This window comes from Dendrobates tinctorius, unplaced genomic scaffold, assembly GCF_039654945.1.
Source record: "Dendrobates tinctorius isolate UK_male_01 unplaced genomic scaffold, ASM3965494v1 ptg000034l, whole genome shotgun sequence".
NCBI lineage: Eukaryota > Metazoa > Chordata > Amphibia > Anura > Dendrobatidae > Dendrobates > Dendrobates tinctorius.
This window is the reverse complement of record NW_027361702.1, coordinates 9,587,792-9,602,218: the sequence shown is the minus strand read 5'-3', so window position 1 is coordinate 9,602,218 and position 14,427 is coordinate 9,587,792. Positions and strand designations below refer to the sequence as shown.

Sequence of the window (14,427 nt, the reverse complement as noted above, 5' to 3'; positions counted from 1 at the left end):
TGAAATACAATATGTCACGAGAAAACAATGTCAGAATCACCGGGATCCTTGGAAGCGTTTCAGAGTTATTACCTCATAAAGGGACAGTGGTCAGAATTGTAAAAATTGGCCCGGTCATGAACGAGCAAACCACCCTTGGGGCTTAAGGGGTTAAAAAATAAATCTTTGGAAAGAGCTGAAACATGCCGTCTGGAAAAGGCAACCTTCAAACACCAGACAACTGGAGCAGTTTGCTCTTGAGGAGTGGGCCAAAATACCTGTTGAGAGATGCAGAAGTCTCATTGACAGTTACAGGAAACGTTTGATTGCAATGATTGCCTCAAAAGGTTGTGAAAGAAAATATTAAGTTAAGGGTACCATCACTTCTGTCCAGGCCTATTTCATGAGTTTTATTTTTAAAAAATTCTGTGGAACCATGGTTGAAAAGCAATGTCTGACTTTCATTTGTTCATTTTGATAGATTTTTTATTTATTATTACTTTTGTCAGATTCAAGTTATTTCTGACCATTGTGGCTTTTTCTGTCATTAAACGAGGGGTACCAACAATTTTGTCGACGTGTGTATGTAATAACATCACACAGGCATCTGATTGGATCCACATTTATTCTGCAGCAGGATAACAACCCCCAGCATCCAGCTAATGTCATTAAGACCTATCTTCAGCGTAAAGAAAAGCAAGGAGTCCTGGAAGTGATGATCCCTCCCCCGCGGAGCCCTGATCTCACATCATCCAGTTTGCCTGGCATGAAGAGACAGAAGCATTTGTACAAGCCTCATACACAGAAGATCTGGGGTCAGGTCTCCATGATGTCTGGAACATCCGCCCTGCAGAGTTCCTTAAACTGTGTGCAAGTGTACCTAGAAGAATTGATACTGTAATGAAGACAAAGGGCGATCACCAAATAATGAGATGATTTACCTTTGTGTTTTGTTCATTCTCTTTCCGTTTTGTTAATTGATGGAAATAAACTTTTCTTTTTATGTCGTTCTTACTCTCCAGCATTTTTCCACACCTGCCTAACACTTTTGCACAATACTGTATCTATCTTGAATCCCGCTCAACAACATTGTTTTCTGTCTCCTGAACAGTCCGGAGTAAAGATTGCAGATCCCATCTATTGATGCTTATGAAAACTGCAAGGATAGAATACAATAAAGATAGGAAAATGCTTTATGTAAAAAAGATTAACTGCAGAAAGCTGGTATTAATATTACTGGTGTGAACATGTATTGGAGGATATTTAGCAAAACTAAGTGTAACTAAGCCCTTTGCAGCCAGGTCTTTAAAAAGAGCTGAACCAAAGCAGATTTAATAACATGGAAGCTAAAGTGCCCGGACCCCTGTTTTTACAGGGGACCTGTCAGTTAATACATGCTTGTCAGTCACTGTCAGTGGGTGGGAGGAAGCTGCTGGGGACCCGCCTGTATGACTAGTTAATAGTGCAATTCGGCCACCTGCGGCTATTAAATGTATAGTTTTCTGTGAAACACCGCATCGTTTCAGAGGCAAACATACGGTGCCAGATTCCAGCAATGTGTCACTTACTGCTCTGTATGCTGTGATTTTAATACAATCACAGTTTTCTGTGCTGCAGATCTAGCAGAGCTCAGAATGCTGAGCTGTGTGTAACCCCGCCCACACCAATGATTGACTGATTTTTTCTGTACCTTAGTGGTGGGGGCGGAGCTCCACAGAGCAGTTGACTAGGGGTCACGAGACAGCTTGTCCTGTAGTGATAATCCACTTCTGATTTTTTTGAAACAGTAAAACCCAACCTGGAATCAGGATCTCTACCCCGATATCATGCTGCTCTTGGATTACATATATTAAACCTGCTGATAGATTACCCTTAAGTGATGATGGTTAATGATGTTCTTAAAACTGAAATCTGATAAGGCTGTCTCCTTTAACTATTCCAGTGCTCGCGTTGGAAGAATACGGGCCCTTTCCTTTAAGGCTGGAATAGTGTGTTTATGTGATTGTGATGTGAAAGGAAAACTACAGTGTAAGTATTCTACTGCATGCTTCAGGTTGTTTAACGTGCAGATTTTCATTTTCGTCTATGTTCAGTGGTTTTTGTGCTTTATTCTATTCGTAAAAGTAGGTAAAGCCAGAATCGCAAAACAGAAAACACAGACGTGTGAATAGCACCACAGAGTTTAACGTATACATGTTCTATTGATGAAAACTGCAGGCAGAACACGTATTTGAAAATGGAAGTCTGAATGAGGCCTTATTTCTATCTGAAATATAAGCTATGATGCATTTTCACAATGTAGATTTTGTTGCAGAAATTTCTGCAACAGAAAATCAGTTTTGTTCATATGATTAGGGTTGTTTCAGCAAAATGGGACAGTTACAAAACTTTATGCCCCAAAATGCAATATGTAAACAAACCACAATAATTATAAACTGCAAGTTTTCAGGCCACTCTGTTACTTTTGGAGTAACCTGAGTAGTCTCAAAAACTTCTGAATTGTCATTGTCCTATTATTTAGCCATTAAAAGGTATAATTATTTCTGCAAGCTGCCAATCATTGGTGGGTATGGGGTTATACAAATTAGCTGGACTGCCTGGCACATGACACCTAGTCGTCTAATGATAATATGATAATACTGAGCAAGTGACAATGGATGGGTGAACCTGAAAAGTAAAGTTCGGCGTCCGTGCAGAACACCTACTATTTGTGTACGGACACCGAACATGGATTTTACCAGGAAGTCATTGTTACTGTTCGGGTTCGGCCCCATGAACACCTAGTGTTTGTCGTGCTGTCATGTGCATGAGAGCACAGCAAACACCGCTTCTGATCAGACAGCCGCTGGTCAGACAGCCGCAGTTACCACCCTGTCAAATGACAGTGTGAGCACGCAGCTGTGATCGGAAGTATAAAGTTTACCTCCGGTCATTGGTGACGGCTGATTGGACTACTGCTCCTATCAGCCAATGCCTGCTGCCGCTAATAAAAGTGAGAGCAGGAGCGGCTGATGGGAGTATTCATCAGCCGGTGCCTGAGCTTTAAATAAATAATTTTAAAAAAAAATCTCAGCTGTCAGCGTTAGCAAGGCTGGTTGTCAAAAATGGGTGAGACCCCATGCCTTTTCTTTCAATTATTTATTTAATAAAAAAAAACGCGTGGGGACCTCTCTGTTCTTGATAACCAGCCTTGCTAATGCTGACAGCTGAGGGTTGCAGCCCACAGCTGTCAGTTTTACCTAGCTGGTTATCAAAAACACAGGAGAACCCACAGCGGTTTTTTTTAATTATTTTTTTACAGTGCAGGAGACAGCTGATGAATGCTCTCATCAGATGCTCCAGCTCTCACTGTTATTAGCGGCAGCAGGCGGCAGCTGATGGGAACCGCGTTTGTCTGACCAGCGGCTTTTTGATCAGAAGTGTTGTTTGCCATGCTCTCATGCACATAACAGCATGACAAGCACCAGGTGTTCAGGGGACCGAACCCGAACAGTAACATTGACTTCCTGGTGAAGTTTTGTGCACGGACACCGGACTTTACTGTTTGGGTTTGCCCATCTCTAGTGACTAGTGGTGACGTCATTGAGGTCACTGCCAGTCCCTGAGGCTGCGTTTCTTGCCGGGCTGAACTGTGGTGACCTCGGTGAGATCCCCGCTAACACCATTAGAAAGTCTCATGGTGCAGAGGCGAGTTCACCGCAGTTCACCAGGAGACTTTCACTGCATTGAACTCTCCTTTGCACCGTGAGACTTTCTCAGTACTGGTTTGTCATCACCAGTACATGTGAAGGAGGCATAAGTCTGTGAGATTTCGCACCAATTACTCAGAATTACCAATCGTCTACTTCTCAAAATGAGTTTACTAAGCAAGACGACCATAGTTTTATGCCAACACTTGTCTCCTGCTGTTAGATATAACCCCAGTACTTTTCTTAGTATCACTCTTGTTTCTCTAATACATTGTTTATCTTTCTTAGATTTATTTTCACAAGTAGCGGGAGCTGAAGGAACTTGTGATCAGCGGCAGCTCGGCCTTCTACTGCACGAGGCCATCCAGATCCCCCGACAACTAGGGGAGGTTGCCGCATTTGGAGGAAGTAACGTTGAACCCAGTGTCAGGAGCTGCTTTCGATTTGTAGGTGTACAAACATTTTATTACACGGTTAATTTTTTTTTTCTTTAAGTTTAATTAATTTACTCCTGATAAAATTAAAAAAAAGTCCTATTAGTCACTTCTGTACTTTACAAAAATGACCTCAGGAAAGAGAGCAGTGAATGTAGTGTGAAGTAAGAGAAAAACAATTCAAGGTCACGGAAACTTTAGTATGGCATCATGATGGCGCTGCTTAATCATTTCAGTACTGAAACCATTAATGTTGATATAAGTGGCGCTATTTCAAGTCCTCTTCCTCTCTGAAATTGCCAGGGGAGCATTGCATTGCCTATAAGTCTCCTTACACCAGCTTGGCACTCTCCACAAGAAGAAACGTTCCTCCTTATACCACTTTTTAAAAACAAGCATACATAAAATCTTAAGAAACATTGTCTCATATATTTTTTTTAATCCTTTATTTGACAGAACTGACCCTTTAAGTTTAACAAATTAGTGATCACCATATCCAGTGTAAAAAAATAACAATCCCTCTCACAGCGAAAAACCCAGACTGCTTTTTTCTAGATGTACTGGATGTTCCTTTATTTTCATTAGTCATTTTTCTTGATTGTCACAAGAATTAAACTATTTATGTATTTTTGCACTGTTTTATATTTCTGCAATTTCTGTTTTGATGAATTTATTCATATTTTTTATTTTCGTTTTACTTTGGAATCTGATTTCCAAAACAAATGCATTTTTTATTGTTTTAAAAGGGAAATGGAACATCATTTCTGGAGTTGTCTCAGTTTCTTGATTGGGGAAGTCTGGAGCCACAGTCCTTAGTATGGCTCCCAGTGTTACATCGAGTGACGTTAGCGGAGACTGTGAAGCACCAGACTAAGTGCTCCATCTGTAAACTGTGTCCAATAAAGGGATTTAGGTTTGTATATGTGACCATGAAATGCTCTTGGTGCGGAAGATGGCTGGTCGTAACTGATTATATCAAGCAACAACATTTTTAAGAATTTGTTCAGCTTTGAAAGTTGTTGTAGTGGTGGGCACCACGAGACCAGGATACCCTGGAGGGATGTAACTAAGCAGTTGCCTGGTTTTCACTTGAATCCCCTGATGTGTTAGGCTTGAGCTGCAGGTAGCCACCAGGTACCACTCCAGGGCAGTCCCTGGTACTGTAGCGACTGACCTCAAGCATCAGGAATGCAGGTACGGACTCGGAGTGTCTGGCGAGACAGGGACAGGAAAACTAGCAGAAAGGATACTGGTGCTGGTTCAGACAGGATGGCTGATTTAGACAAGACAAGTTCAGGATCACAGGTACTGGTTTAGACAGGGCTGGAACCTTACAATGAGCTAGAAGGTTAGAAGACAGTGTAGAAACTAAAATTGCTCAGGCACCTCCGTACAGGGGAGGGTGCCTTAAATACATGATGCCTCCCACCAATTTGCTAGGGACACTTCCAGAGTGTGGTCGCTCCCTTTAAGAAGCAGGGAGCATGTATGCCCTGTGGTGCAGTGACCACTGTTTCCACTAAGGGGCGCTGTGTGGATGTCCTAGGAGAGAGGATGAATGGCAGAATACTGAATGACCATTGTGTATCTCAAGGTGGGTGGCCTTGAGATGGAGACTTGTGTGTGTGTGTTGATCAGCAGTGATACTGCTGAGGTGCTGTTTCAATGTGTCCGGGAGAAGTCTCCAGGTACCTGGGGAGACGGGCAGGACTCGCGTTACCTACAAATCCACCCAGGGGTGTGGTTAAGAACGATATTGAAAGAGTGTGAGAATGGTTGAAGGACCTGTGATTAGGTCATAGCCATGTGACCCGGTGGGCGTGGCTACAGACCATATAAGGTGGCCAGGGTAGGTCACATGGGTGAATGCTGATACCTGATTGGTCCGTTTTGGAAGGCCCTGTCTGGGAGAGATGGGGGCTGTCTTCCTGACTGCAAGGAATGCTGTGTTGAATGGCTGCACGGGCCTGATGATTCCCTGGAGCGAATGGACGTCTGCAGCATGATGAGGTGAAGCAGTCATGAGGAAACCCTGACGTGGTGAGATAACTGAGACTGAAGAGCCTGTGTATGCCTTACCTGTGTAACCACAAGGGTTACAGAGCTGAACTCTGTCATGGACGCTATGCTGATGTGATGAACTTTATGTTACTGCTGTGGGTTTATGATGCTGAATAAACTGCATGGATTATAATTGTTTTATGGAAAATCCGTGCCGGATCTGGTTTTGTGGCGGCTAAGCGAGTATCCCCTACTTGAATAACAGCGCTACCTTACAGCCCCAAACGCTTTGCCAGGAGACCTGCGAGGTGTGCTCAGGCTCTGTGACCTGGGAGCTGCAGTGGGAGCAGGAACAACAGAGCGACAGTGGTGGTGAGCGTCCAAGCCGGGGAGAGGGGGAAAAAACATGTAGAGATGGCATTACACAAGTTATGAAACTTAACAAATCACTTTTTTACGGGATTTTGTTTTCATTCCTGTAAAAAAAAATTGCATGTAATCAGCTTCCAAACCCCTGTTTTTCCCCAGACTATTTCCCTGCCTTCAGTTGCATTGATATAATTGGAGTACTGGTGATGGCAGTAATGGATCGGCCTCTGTTTCCTTCCCTGAGTGCTTTACTTTTACAAACAATCTGCTGCTGCAGCTTATCTTTAGAGTTAATGAGACACTGAGGCAGAGATGACCCATCACTGCTATCATCTGTGCTCCAAGTGAGTACGCTCTGTTATTACTGTAGCTAAAGGCAGGAAAATAGATTGGGGAAAAGCTGGGATTGGAAGCTACTTATATGCTATGTCTATATAGAATGAAAGCTAAATTCCTAATAAAATGATTTGCCATTTCAGAACTTTCCACGCCTGAGAAAATAATAATATACAGTATATATGTGTGTGTGTTTAGTTACTCTTTAAGCTTTGAATTACTCTTATTAATGGAACTATTTATGGTTCTCCAGATACCGCAGCTTAAAGCAGTTTGGTGTGGATATATGCCAGTCCTGCTTTTTAACCGGACAGGCAGGGAAAGGAAACAAACTCCATTATCCGATCATGGAATATTTCACACCGGTATGACCACCTTATATTTTCATAGATATTTCCATATATTTACATATCATGTTTTGACACCAGACTTTTTTCCCCATCAGTCTCTAAAGTATTTAGCAACTTTCTATTAAACTTGCATGTAAAGTTTTGATCTTTTTTTACTCACAGTCGCTGGAAGGAAACATTCTTGTCCATAATCTCTCTGTATACAGTGTAGAAAATCCTTTGTGTGCTTATAGAATTGGAAGTACAAATTCCTGCTGCATTGTTTTAGTTAGATAAAACATTTTGCCTGTTTAACAAAGTATTCCCTACACACACTGGATACATTGCAAGATACTCATCATTAGTTTTCGGTCCACCTCTAAAAGTGTATAGGAATATTTAACAAATGTATAAGGTCCTTTCACAGATATTTCCGGTACCAAAAAAAAAACGATACTGGAGATATCCGTGTCCGTGTGTATACGTGGCACATCCGTGTGGCACACGTGTGCCGCCCATGTGCCGCATCAGTACCACACGGACTGCCGCAGAGGAAATAGCACCACAGCAAGCACTGTTCCCCTGCATGTGGTGCTGAACACGGCTGTCATTCTCCCAGCTCTGCCAGCAATAGCGTGAGCAGGGAAGAATGAATGAAAACAAACCGACATGGGGTTCCCCTTATTTTTGTAACCAACCCGGCAAAACTATAGCTGCTATTCTCAGGCTGGTAAGGGGCCATTAATATGGGCCCCCCCCCAGCCTAAAAACAGCAGCCCGCAGCTGCCCAGAAAAGGCACAACTATTAGATGCGACCTATTCTGGAGCTTTGTCGGGTTCTGCCCACTTGCCCTATAGCGGTGGCAAGTGGGGTTAATAAGGGGTTAATGTCACCTTGCTATTGTAAGGTGACATTAAGCCCGGCTTAGTAATAGAGAGGTGTCAATAAGACAGCGATCCATTACTAATCCTATAGTAAGTAAAGGGTTAATTAAACACACGCATTAAGAATAAAGTCTTTTAATGAAAGAATACACCACACATTTTTCCATCTTTATTAGACTGCTAATTCCATCTTGAAGCCATTGATCACCTGTAAAAAAAATAAATAAATAAACAAACTAACAATGTAGCATACCTGTCCTGCACTCAGTTATGACCCACGGTGTAAATACATCTCTGGGGGTTAATAAGTTTACAGGCGGAGCGGTGCTAATGCAACCGCTCAGGCTGTAAACTATTGGGGAATGAATGGGAAGCAGCGTACACAGGCTCAGTGATGTCACTGCTATTCACTGAGCCTGTGCACGCTGCTTCCCATTCATTCCCCAGAAATTTACAGTCCGAGTGGTCACATTAGCATCGCTCTGCCTGTAAACTTATCATCCCCCAGAGATGGATTTACACGGGACATGACTGAGCGCCGGACAGGTATGCTATATTGTTGATTTGTTTTATTTTAATTTTTTTACAGGTGATCATTGGCTTCAAGATGGAATTAGCAGTCTGTGATGTATTCTTAATGCGCGTGTGTTTAATTAACCCTTTAATTACTATAAGATTAGTAATGGATAGGTGTCTTATTGACATCTCTCCATTACTAAGCGGGACTTAATGTCACCTTACAATAGCAAGGTGACATTAACCCCTTATTAATCCCACTTGTCACTGCTACAGGACAAGTGGGCAGAACCCGACAAAACTCCAGAATAGGCGCATCTAATAGATGCACCTTTTCTGGACAGCTACGCGCTGCTGTTTTTAGGCTGGGGGGTGGCCCATATTAATGGCCCCTTACCAGCCTGAGAATAGCAGCCCGCACCTGTATAGTTTTACTGGGTTGGTTAAAAAATAAGGGGAACCCCTTGTCGGTTTGTTTTCATTCATTCTTCCCTGCTCAAGCTGTTGCCGGCAGAGCAGGGAAGAATGACAGCCGAGTTCAGCACCACATGCAGGGGAACAGTGGCTTACAGTAGCCGCTTCTTCCCCGGTGGCCATCCGTGATCACAGAGGACAGTGTGCACTGTTCTCCGTTTGCATGTGTGCAGCACGTGTTGCGGGCCGTGTGTCCCTGTTAAAACGGACATGTCTGCGTGTTTTGCACACGGACACACGGTCCGTGAAAACACACTGACATCGTGTGTACGTGTCTCCGGTACGTGTGATAACTGTCACCACACGTACCGGAGACAGGGACGTGTGATAGAGGCCTAAAGGGTATTTTCAAATTTAGAAGGTATCACAATAACTTCCCAATTGCTGGGGGTCTGCCAGCTGGAACCTGCACTGATTCCAAGAAATGTCGCTCGGAAAAGCTCTCTGGAGCTCTCCCCGTATCATCTCCCTCCTGGACTACTCCAACATCCTCCTCTGAGACCTCCCTTCTAACACTCTCGCACCTCTCCAGTTTGTCCTTAACTCTGCTGCCTGACTAATCCATCTAACATTGTTACTCCTCAGCTTTTCCCCTCTGTAGATCCCTTCATTGGCTCCCAATTGTCCAATGTATCCAGTTCAAGCTACTAACATTGACCTACAAACCATCCATAATCTGTCTCCTGCGCATATTGCCAAACTAATCCCCGATATCTTCCAACACAATCTGTGGTCTTCCCAAGATCTTCTTATCTTATACGTTCTACACCCAATCTCCTCCAAGATGTTTCCTGAGTATCCCTTATCCTCTGGAATTCTGTGCCTCAAGGGTTTGATTATCCACCACACTTGGAACTTTCAGACAGAACCTGAAAACGCATCTTGTCAAGAAAGCTACAGCCTGCACTGACACTAATGCTTCTTCACCACTACCAGCGGAGCTGCTGCAACCACCCCACCCTACTGTCTCCTTCCCCACCATGTGTTAACCCACAGAGGCAGGGCCCTCTCCCCTCCGTACTGGTCTGTCATTTTCAGTTGATTAACTGTAATTTATATCTGTATTTTGTATGTAACCCCTTCTCATGTACAGCACAATGGCATCAATTACGCTATATAAATAAATAATAATACTAAAAGAGCACTGCCACTCCATTCATGTTCTCCTTTCCTTTGAGTGTTCTTGCCTGCTTTTAATGGCCCCACAGTCCCCCCACGTATTATAATTTTTCCCCAGTTCCCCCATGTAGTATAATTCCCCCACAGTGCCCCCACGTAGTATAATTCCCCCACAGTGTCCCCACTTAGTACAAGTCTCCCACAGTTCCCCCACATACTATAATTCACCCACAATGCCCTCACGTAGTATATTGCTCCCACAAACTATGATTTTCCCACACAAATATACTATATCTCCATGGAAAAAACTAGTTGAAAATGTACTTATGTCAAAAATATAGGATGCCCTAAAAATGTAAAAAAAAGTGTGTGAAAAGTGGTGTATCTTGCCTGTCACCCAATTCTTACGGCACCTTTGCCCAGCTATGCCCCTAATCTGTAACCACAATTTCATTCTCTAGTACCCGATTATTCCCTATGTAATAATGCACAGTGGGGCTGATGATTTGTGTCTTTCCTATCAGATTTAATCGCTGATATACGGTATCGTGTGGGATAACATTACCGTATGTACGTTCTCATGTTAATTTATTCTTTAATTCCGCACATTACTCTTTTTTTTTTCTTCAGACAACTTCAGGAGAGAAGATGAGAGATTTTGCGACCACTTTAAAGAATAAATTTAGGACCCGTCATTACTTCAGTCGACATCCACAGCGGGGCTATCTGCCGGTGCAGTCTGTTCTTGAAGTCGAAGTATCTGACACGTAAGTGTCCTATGAATAAGATCAACGTAACCCGCACAGTTTTTATCCCCAATATTAGACGCATTAGAAAACCATCAGAAAGTTATGGAGACATTTAAAAAAAAGCATTTGTTAGATTAAAACTGGGACATGCTTTTTCACGTACAAGTTCTTTTCTGTTTTTTTTTTTTGTTAGAACTTGTAGCTACTGTAGCTTAGTCTATTGGACTGTTTGTATGTCCGATTTTTTTGTGTCGCACAAAAGCATTAAGACATGTCCGCGTGTCTGACCAAAAGTGGCAATGCAAGTGTATTAATCGGTGAAAAAATTGGACAGCATTCGTATGCCAGCCGAGTGCTGTGCGCGATACACGGACTGCAGGATAGGAGAAGGTTGAGAATCTTTTTACTTTCTCATCTAAGAAAAATGGATGAAACTCAGATAACACTGATAAAAATCTGTCGTACTTGAGAAAAAATTAGCCCTAAGGCTTTTACTCTCCTTAATCATCACATGAAAGTGGCCGCACATCTATAGGTTCAAACCACAAAAAAATTCATAGGAAAATAAAATATTACACTTACATAGCAAATAGAGTGAACTCTACAATTCAGTGGAACAAATGGACAATCTGCCCATAAAGGTACCAAGAAGAAAAATCCAATAGGATTCTCTATTAAGCATGTGGACTAACCTGCACGATACCCTGGACCCCATAGTACCTAATTCATCAAAGTGGTAACTCCAGATTTCTGGCATAAATTGCTTTGAAAGCTCAGAAAATGTTTTGTGACTTTTGGCGTTTTCACACCAATTTCTCCCAACTCCACCAATATGGGTGAAGCTAGGTCAGAAGAGGCACTTCTCTTATTCATGTTGATTCTTTACGCCAGAAATCACTCCAGTCCCTGATAGGAGTAAGAGCCTGACTCTACCCCACCCCTTCATCAAGAGTGGCATGACAATTTCCGGTCTAAACAAATCGGTGCCTAGAGAGGAGATGTTACTACTGCGTTCCTGAGCAAAGTGTGGAAAAACCACAGAAAGGTTTCTAGCTGGGGGATTAATCTGACAAGTGCCTCCTGATGTATAACCCCCATACTGTAATTGACAGGCTTTGCATGCGATTAAATATGCAACAAAAATGGGTTTCAGTATTTTTATTGATGAATGACACATAGAGATGTAAATTGGAGGAAAATTTGCATTACAGTTGTTAAAGGGGATCCGTCAGTAGGATCAGCCCTATTGAGCCCTCTATATGGTCATGTAGGTCATATAAAGCTGAGGAACATGATACCTTGATATCAGCGATCTGATGTTTTATATGTAAATGAGCTGTTAAGATCTCTGGGCTGGACATAGATCTCCAAGAGAATCTACCTCCAGAGATTATTATAAATGAAAGGGGGAGCATTGGCGCTCCGGCAGGCGTGTGAATGGGATCTAACGACTATTATAGGCCAAATCCACCTATATTAGCAGTCTAAAGTGCAGTAGAGCTCCAGATATATTGATCCGGGACGTTAGATTGCCAATTGTATTATCTGATGATGGCTTATCTCAGAAAGACATGTATAACAACGAGCTGAACAAGCACGACTGCGTATGGAAGAGCCAGTTGAGTTGTGTGCTGACCAAATCATCATTTGACCGAAATCCAACTAAAGTATATAGACGGCTTAATTGTTTTGCTCTTTTGAAGACTGGAGGATCAGGCATGTAGACATGTATATATGATGTGTCAGAACTCCAATATGGCTGTAAACGTTAAAAACGTAAAGTAGTTGGCGATTTTTAGGTTGCGGAACGGGTGGCATTTCCAGGAGTAGACTTAGTGTAAGTTGTAGGGTTTACTTGTGGTCATCGCCTGTAAACAAAAAGTGATATTTGAGAATGAAGAGTGAAACATAAGCAGAATTACTTTCACCAAATGTTCGGACATAGACCTTCCAGAGCAGTCCTGCTTTGTGGTGGGGCATGCTGGAAGAACCGCCGCGTGGCTCCTCTGGATCTAGCAGTCATTACATGGCACTCACGGTTACAGCAAGCAAATGAAGTCCTGATATTTCTATTTCTAAATTTTAAAATTTCTAAGCTCAGGGTAACGGTGAAGGATCCAGGCTGAGCAGTGAAAATCTTCATCAATGATCATTGTCATGTCATGTTTTTCATGCCTTTCATCTTTTCGCTGCTACAGGCCATTGTCTTCTCCGATGCTTCCTCACGCTGACACACATTCCAGAATCGAGCACTTCGCTAGCAGGTCTGTATATTAAAATCAAATTAAATTCTTGTGAACGCAGAAACAGATCAAAGATATAAAAGTGTTGATAGATTTACATTTTAAAGACCTTCATTACCATCTATGCAGCTTGGTGGGGGTGCAGGGAGTACAAACACATGATGTAACTAGAGCCTAACGTGTGTATTTTGGGAAAACAAATAATAGTATGTATTAGAATTGCTTCATATTTAACTACTTGAGATTAATTACTTGTACCTTGGCATAATCTCGAGCTTTCCTGGATTTAATATGAGTATTCATCTTATTCACCAGGGAGCTTATAATGTGACTACAATTTCAAAGCTGCGAGAAGTGATACATGACTGCTGTATTCCTGACATTTCTGCCTTTCTTTCTGTAGACTTGCCGAGATGGAAAATCAGAGTTGCTCCTTCTTCACTGACAGCCTCTCTCCTGATGATAGCCTGTGAGTATCACAGACATTACATTAGCAACATTTACACTTATAAAAGCAAATAAACATTAGATGGGTTTTCCCTTTTACTGATACAGATTCACCCCGTCCAACCTTTCTTCACCTCTTCCACATTCTCCGTCATTAGATTACTAAACCATCTGCAGGTTAATAGCGTTACAATGCCTCCCGGCCACCTTACTGAAAATGCTGGTACTGGGAACTTTATTCCTCCAGGGAATTGCCGGCTTTCAGTCATAGACGTGCTGTTAGGAGTGGCGGAAGGCACTAAAAAAAATAAATAATTAAAGTGCCTTCGCCACTCGGGGTCCACCGTGTGGTGGATGACAAAACCGCTGCTGAGAGAGGCAGAGCACTACAGCGGTAATATGCACAGGGTTCTAACTCACCCAAGTGCAAAAAGGCAAGCTCTGTTAAATGACACAGAGCTGCAGGGAAAAATAATACCAAAGTATCGCTGAGCCTGTTAACAGCACAGGATCTCAGCGGCACAAGTGCGGTAGCCGGAAACCGGAGTAGTTAAATACAGTCACTACAACCGAGCGGACTTACCGTGTACACGTGTGCTCGGCGTCGCAACTGCGCACGCCTGGACAGGCTGCAACCGCAAATATCGCAAGCGCGATGGAGGACACTAAGCTGCTGGAAAGATGGAGCTTGTGCGCGCTGGCGCTAGCGCAGGTGCTGACAGAATACCACTTACTCACACAGACATAATAACCAAGGGAAGGGGTTTCTTAATGAGTCAGACACCAGTCCAAGCATCCGTCACCATACACACAGCAGCAGTATAAAAAAAATACTAGCGCATGGCATAACGGCCATG

The 14,427-nt window shown here is 42.8% G+C and overlaps 1 protein-coding gene across 3 annotated transcripts in view; it reads left to right on the top strand.

The window, feature by feature from the left end:
- Positions 1 to 14,427, top strand: part of DRP2 (dystrophin related protein 2) — a 227,894-nt gene that overhangs the window by 164,234 nt on the left and 49,233 nt on the right. For all 3 annotated transcript variants that reach the window (XM_073573086.1, XM_073573085.1, XM_073573087.1), the window contains 7 exons: positions 1,922 to 2,007; positions 3,957 to 4,114; positions 4,849 to 5,015; positions 7,062 to 7,173; positions 10,762 to 10,898; positions 13,079 to 13,144; positions 13,527 to 13,592. In XM_073573086.1, the coding sequence (XP_073429187.1) occupies positions 1,922 to 2,007; positions 3,957 to 4,114; positions 4,849 to 5,015; positions 7,062 to 7,173; positions 10,762 to 10,898; positions 13,079 to 13,144; positions 13,527 to 13,592 (792 nt within the window). The remainder of the gene's footprint in view (positions 1 to 1,921; positions 2,008 to 3,956; positions 4,115 to 4,848; positions 5,016 to 7,061; positions 7,174 to 10,761; positions 10,899 to 13,078; positions 13,145 to 13,526; positions 13,593 to 14,427) is intronic.